Raw genomic sequence first — 7,654 nt, 5'->3', positions numbered from 1 at the left:
GACCTTAAAAGTGTGGTTTTGAGTCCTATATCTTCCATTTCTGACATTTGCGTCCTGTTTCTTTGTCTCCGCATTTTTTTATCTTTTCTTGGTGCACCCCCTAGTGGTCTTTGTGCGCAGCCTTGTTGTAGTTAAGCCTTGATTGTTGTCAGGGGTGATTTGACCTCCAGGCTAACTGGCTATCTTTACTCCAAGTCTTAAAGAATTAGTATAAAATTCTTAAATTTCCCAGCTGACTAAATAATTAGACAAGAAGGAAGAGTCAGGGTTCTATAGTAAAATGCACTTAAATGATTATTGGGAACTTGGATTTAGGTTTTTGACCCACTTCCTTTGTGACTTGGTAACTTCACTGGACTTCAAATATGTTGAGCTTCAAATGTATGAGTTTAGTTCACAAACATTTAAACCTAATATGTCTAAGTTAGGTGCTGGGTTTTGGTATAATTCAGTCCAGCTTTTATGTACCCACACCTCCACTGACCAGTACTCTGAGTTGAAGATTGGTAAGAGTAAGATTGGGCCTAAATAAGAATTAGAGCCTCTGAATAACTGAATAATAAAAAGTTTAGATAGAATGGTCACCTGTAAAGCTAAAGACTTTCAAAGCTTCTATATAAAAAGTTATTTTGACCCCAATAATAGAGGATTATGGTTGACTATGTACATTTTATTTTTCCCTATATGGCTTTGAATTACCAGGATGACAACTACTTCAATTTAAAATTCTTTGTTGTAGTAATATTAGTGATTATTACATCCCAGGCATTGTTTACATTTATTAAAGGTGGGTTCTGTAACTTTTCAAGGACACACAGCTAATAAGTTTTAGAGCCAGGATCCACATATGAAAGTTTGGCTTTAGACTCCTCACTAAGCTACAACACAGTATAGTTTTAAAAGTGTACAGCTCTCTTACAGGAGATTTGTGTCCAGAATATATAAAGAACTTCTAGAAGAATCGGTAATAAAAACAGCATAATAAAAAAAAATGATCAAAAGACTTAACAAAGAAGCTGTACAAATAGCCGGTAAGCATATGAAAAGATGTTCAACACCATGAGTTATCAGAGAAATTGATATTAAAACCAGCATAAGTTACCACTATATACTCAGTACAATGAATAAAATTTAAAAGTCTGAAAACATTCAGTGTTGGTAAGGGTATGGCACAACTTCCATACATTATTGATGCTATCATACATTATTGATGGACTGTATGATGGTACAACCACTTTGGAAAACATTTTTTAGTTTACAATTAAACATACTACCCGCCCTAGTTGGTTTGGCTCAGTAGATATAGAGCATTGGCCTGCAGACAGAAGGGTCCTGGGTTTTGATTCTTGTCAAGGGCACATGCCTGGGTTGCAGGTTTGATCTCCAGTAGGGGACATGCAGGAGGCAGCCAATCAATGATTATCATCATTGATGTTTCTATCTTTCTCCCTCTCTGAAATCAATAAAAAATATCTATGTAATAAAAAACCCAGTGGTCATAACACCATAATGACCAAAGATCAGTCACCAGTAGGCTGCATGCATGGTGAGGTGCATGCGGGGCTGCGTGTGTGGTGAGGAACGTGCAGGTGGGTGGGGACTTGACTCTGGGTCCCATGGCACGCTGGGACTCGGGGGTCTGGGGTCTCACACGATTTCCCGCGGGTCTAGGTCTCATGCAATTTCATGCGCTGGGTCACTAGTATATATATATAAAAACATATTACCCTGTGAATTAAAAGGTACAAGTATTGATGCTGATTCCATGTATATGAAATCCCATAATAGGCAAAACTAATGTGTATGTTAGAAATCAGAACCATGGTTGTCTATTTGATGGGAAGGTGGCTTAAAGGACTTTTCTGTAGTCATAAAATCTTTTATAGCCTGATTACCAGTGTTGGTCATGAAGACATGTACATTTGTCAGAATTTATTGAATTATATTTTGAGATCGGAATATGTTATTGTGTGTAAAGTATACTTCAATAAAATATGTAAAGTGAAAAAAGGAAAGTGGAATATTTTAATCAGGCACTATGGCAAGAGAAATGACAACTGGCAATCTAGGACTTAGAACATAGAGGCTGAGTAGCATAGAACTGTTAACATAGAACTTCAGTTGATATTCAATAACCAAAACAAGTTTAAATTTATGTTCAGTATATTTTTCTAAGTTAGCAAGGTATACTATTTTTAGAAAGGATTTCATCAGTAATTATTATATTAAAAGCATTAGAACTAAAATGCTTAGATGTCAGTTATTTAGAACATTAGTAGATGAAACACACTTCTTAGATTTTATGTAAAGAGTATTTGCTGTTAATATTGGGAAATGATTCTGAATGGAACTAGAATGTAGTGTAGTCTCTTACGAATAATCTTCTAAAAAGAAGGCATGAAATTCAGGTTTCAATTACTTGATAAGTTACTGAAACAGAACATTTGTCTTTATATGATTCGTATGATTTAGATTCCTAGCTGTGAGAAGATGTAAAAAACATGGTGTCTGAGTTTCAGAATTTTTTTTTAAAATATATTTTATTGATTTTCTACAGAGAGGAAGGGAGAGAGAGAGAGAGTCAGAAACATCGATGAGAGAGAAACATCGATCAGCTGCCTCCTGCACATCTCCCACTGGGGATGTGCCCGCAACCCAGGTACATGCCCTTGACCGGAATCGAACCTGGGACCCTTCAGTCCGCAGGCTGACGCTCTATCCACTGAGCCAAACCGGTTTCGGCCTGAGTTTCAGAATTTTATTTATAATAAATTCCAGAAATGTTAGAAAGTTATAGGTGTCACTATTAAATATGCTAAAATATAGCAGTAATTTGTCCTGGTCGTATTGCAGCAGTTGAATATGTATAGACAAATTTGATGAGGGCCAATGTAATTTGACAGTGTTTGTCTCGGGTTTTTCTTAATTTGTTCCATGACAATCAAATATGCTTGAACTATTCAAATGATTAATTGAAATAAGAGTTCTGTAGTCTTTTATTATGAGGTTGATCTTTAAAATAAAGGTTAACCTTTTAAGTTAGTTTATGTTTTTGAGATCTTTCAAGTAGATTACTTTCTGTAGACTATCATGGAAGTAGTAAGCACTTTAACTGATGTGGTCTTTGATTTCTCAAACAAGACTGGAAGCTTGGCTGGTTTTTGTTTATGGAAAAACTAACTTATAATCTTTGCCTTTGTTTTAGTAATAGTTATGCACGAGTGCGAGCTGTGGTGATGACCCGGGATGACTCCAGTGGCGGATGGTTGCCCCTTGGAGGTAGTGGACTGAGCTGCGTTACTGTCTGCAGAGCCTCCCACCAGGAAGAGGATGGCTGCTCTGACTTTCTTATCCGTGGAGAGCGGCTCAGGGACAAAATGGTAACTGATAATGCATTTATTATGATTTTAAGATTCCATAGAATGAATTATTAATTTAAAATAATTATCAGTGTGCCATAATTGATGAGAATTATCTTTGCCCAGAATTTGCTAAAAACTGTTTTGTACCCATTTTGTCCGTCAGTCACATCTTAGAATCCTTTACCTTAGATAAATTCTAAAAATGAAGTGAAATACCTGCCCCTCATATCCCAAGAAAAACTTGTGGTCTTTAAGAAAGAATAGATAATTAGTAAAGAGGAGTGCCATGGCCATTTTTATAGCTAACAAAGAAATGTTGGTAATATTTTAAAGGGAGTTCATAATCAGAATGCTGGTAATAGTAGGGAAAAGGAAAGATGGCTTTTCTTAAGGCTGAAGGAAGCACTTTGGTAGAAGAGTTTTTGCAGCTTTTGATGTGCAATCACTTGTAGTAAAATATGTCTTGAACACTTCTAAAAGGTTTATATTTCACTCTTCTTTATTTTTTAATAAGAAACGAGCATAAATGAAGAGTAAGCTGACTGGGATTTTTTCAGAAAGTCAGCTTGTGTGTTTTCGGGGTAGGACTCACTCATTTATTGATCTGTTCATTCTGAGTCTCGGAAATTATTTCCTGTGATGCTTGCTTTCTTGTTTTTATGATGCTCATAAAGGTAGAGTTTATTTTACAGATTACCCTTTTGCTGCTCAAAGTGAGAGCTTCCCAAGCTATGCGCCATGAATAAAAGTGGTTGGAGCCTCTTGGTTTGTTGCCTCTTAACTAGTAGCAACTCCTTTTTCTTGGATGCCTTATATTTTTAAGGGTGCCTGAGGAAAAAGTTGGAAAGCACTGAGAAAAACCAGGGTTTGGTGTTGTATTTTAAGGTAATCAGAGTACTGCCTTTCTTCCAGACACTTGGATATGGAATGGTCTTTAACAAGGATAGATTCTCAGAACCGCTTTTCTTGATATGTATAAGTTGTAGCCTCCCTTGCCTTCTAAATCTTTATAGCCTTGATTTCTTCCTTTAATTCTCAAGTACAAATTAGTGTTATCCTCGATCACATATTTCTTAAATGCTAGCTAAAATTTAACTGTTATTTTGTATAGATAACCTTTACTGTAGAGCTTCACATTCCCTATAATAGAAAATTTCTCTTTTGCATTCATTTTTATTAGATATATTAGATAGGCCCTTCTGCTAGTATGACACTTTATTTTATTGGAAAACATTTTTATCATATGTATAAGTTATATTTTTTTATCATTTTTAGCTGAATTGTAAGTGATATGTAAATTTAAAACACTGTATTATAATACACCCTTACAGTCTTTATAAGTAGCTGAATAAACTGTCCATATGACATTAAAATTTTGCTAAAATATTGACTACTAAAAGTTTTAAATTACCATGGGGATGTATTCTTACGTTTATGTAGTAGGCAATAAAATACTGTAAATATACAAATGTAATTAAAATTATGCTTTTAAAAGCATATTATTTGCTAAGAGATGACAATATGGATTAGGCTACACAGAAAGATACAAAAGGACTCTCAATACAATATGTATTACTTAAGATAGTCTGTGGAAATAAGAAAAAGGCACTGTGTTATATCAGCCAAGTTATACGATAGTTGTCATTATAAACTTATAGTGACAAAGTTATTAATGGTAAAGGTAAAAATAATAAAGGTAAAAATGAAGTGAGGAAAGGGAAAATTAGAAACATTTCAGGTTAGGAAGTTGCCAAAGAGATTAAGGATATGTTTTTCAGATTAATAAATATAATTAGGTTGTGGATAAAAAGTGGCCTATAAAAAATAAAAATTCCTGTAAGATAATAGTTTTATTGTCTAAAATGACACATTGTAAAAATGAGTTTTCTTTTCAGTTATTAGAGCCTAAAGCAAAATTAGAGGATTTGTTTTCTAGGGAGAAAACATAGGAGTAGCTTTATTAACAGTGAGACTCACCCCCTTTCCATCATGGGACACTTTAAAAGACCAGGGACACATCTTTCTGCCTTGGATTGAACTTTATAAAAGTACAGAACATTAATTTCCTACTTGGCTTTTCCCATTGTGCCTCTGAATTATTGCATTGTGAAACCTCAATCTTCCACTAAAAACCAATTGCATTAACTAGTTTTCTCTTTAAGATTCAGCAGCTCTGTCTCTTGAAAGATACTGGTTCTCCTTTGACTATAATAGCACAGTTAGCGGGGGAAGTGGGAGTATAGATGGTGTTAGCATAATTTTAATTATGCTTTATTCGCCGAAGTATTACTCTATCAACTATACATACACATATAAACCCCTTTATTGACAGTGTTCCATTCAGATCACCATCCATTAGCTTTCGTTTTCATCTACTGACCTTAGCAATTCCTTCCCATAGCAACTCTTCCACATCTGAACCTCATCATTATTCTTGGCTACTTTGCTTGCACAGTCTTGACCTTTTGGTCTTCATTTCAGCAGGCTGCTTTCCTGGATCTGGTTGTTATCCAGAACTGTTCCATTTGAGGAATTTTACAATTTCCTCTTATTTCTTTTTTATTCCCCTTCTCTTGCTCTACAATTTCATGCTTACTCTATTACTTTGTGCCTTCAATTTTCCCCAGTTTCACTAGATTCCTCTGGCTTGAGTATCTTTTTTATTTTCTTCTTAAATCCAATCTAAATTTTTTGTCAGTCATTTAAACTACTTCAGTAGATAATTACCTGCTGAGTTTTTACTTTATTTTACCCTGAAGGAACTTCACTGAATTCTACATTATTAAAAGAGAATATTCCCTTTTTAAAGGTGAGTCATATATATATTGAGAAGCTGCTGTGTGCTAGACACTGTTTTAAGCACTGGGAATATCCAAATGAACAATGACAGAAGTTCTAGTTTTTAAGATAAATATACATTTTGGTGAGGGACAAAGAAATGTTACAATAAGTAAGTAAGTTTAATATGCTAGAGAGTCCTAACTGATAAGGGGAAAAACAAATTGGGAAAGAAGTATAGGGAGTTTATTTGTGGAGAGGAACTTTTTTAAAAAAATCCTTACCCAAGGATATGTTTTTGTTGATTTTCGTTTTGTTTTGTTTGAGAGAGAGAGAAGGGAGAGATAGAGAAACTTTGATGTGAGAGAGAAACATTGATTGGTTGCCTCCCACATACCCCACTGGGGATCAAACCTGCATCCTACCTATGTGCGGTCACCAGGCATAAAACCACAACCTTTTGGTGTACAGGACGATACTGCAAACAGCTGAACCACTGGCCAGGGCTGTGTGGAGGAACTTTTATAATCTGGCCTTTACTTCCTTTATCTTGAATCTGTCTGCCCTTTACCAAAGGCAGTCACTTCCATGATATTGCCTTACTTAGTTATCTTTACCAAAAGCAAGTGTTGAATTTATGGAAATGCCTTCCCCTCTTTTACATTAACTAAATAACAATAGATAGCATATTAAGAGTTTATGTGGAGTAGAGAATGTAGACAGATTGCTAGTCCTGAGGAAACAATAATGACAGGAACAATTTCCTTTTTATTGTCACAGATAAGTCATAAGCAGAAAACTAGGAAAATTTAATTAGAGAAAGTACCTTGGGCAAATCAGTTTTGCTGTTAAGGACTGGAATTGGAAGACATGCTAATAATAATGGTAACAACAACAACATTCATCTAGTCCAAAATTAGCTGCTCATTTTAGGGTCAATCCATTGAAAAGATGATAAATTGTACTATTAATGACTTCTTCGTATAACCATAAATTTTGTGACTTTCTCTTGGCAGTTGTTTTTCAACAGTTAACTCTTAATATTGCCAATATTCCCTGAAGAGATAAAACCTGCCTGTTAGCATATATATTATCTTTCTTTTAGAGCCATGTGATAACTGTTTCCTGGAAATTAAGATTTAGCATATTTCCCATAATACCTGCCTTGTAATTTCCTTTTTTTTAAGAAAACTTCAGGTTAACTCTTAACTTCCTTCAGTACTCTCTTTACTGAATATACTAAACTTCCTGTTTATTATTTAACTAGAGGCCCAGTGCATGAAATTTGTGCACAGGTAGGGTCCTTAGGCCTGGCCAGTGATCAGGGCCAATCAGATGCCCCGCCTCCTTGCCTCCTCCTTCCCTCGTCACCCACACACTGCCACTGCACGGTTTTCCCCGCAACCACCCCTGGTCACCTGCCATGTTCCGCGCTACCCCCTGGGGGTCAGCGCACATCATAGCAAGCAATTGAACTCCCGGTCTCCCAGTCAAACTCCCAAGGGGGCACTTTC

At 35.6% G+C, this 7,654-nt stretch overlaps 1 protein-coding gene across 1 annotated transcript in view; it reads left to right on the top strand.

Moving 5' to 3' along the window:
• SPRED1 (sprouty-related, EVH1 domain containing 1) overlaps nt 1-7,654 on the top strand; it is a 161,049-nt gene that overhangs the window by 76,627 nt on the left and 76,768 nt on the right. The window contains exon 2 of the mRNA XM_006778100.2: nt 3,206-3,380. Within this exon, the coding sequence (XP_006778163.1) occupies nt 3,206-3,380 (175 nt within the window). The remainder of the gene's footprint in view (nt 1-3,205; nt 3,381-7,654) is intronic.

Source organism: Myotis davidii, unplaced genomic scaffold (genome assembly GCF_000327345.1).
Source record: "Myotis davidii unplaced genomic scaffold, ASM32734v1 scaffold46, whole genome shotgun sequence".
In the NCBI taxonomy this organism is placed as follows: Eukaryota; Metazoa; Chordata; class Mammalia; order Chiroptera; family Vespertilionidae; genus Myotis; species Myotis davidii.
Note: the sequence above shows the minus strand (reverse complement) of the source record. Positions and strands in the feature narration are given on the sequence as shown.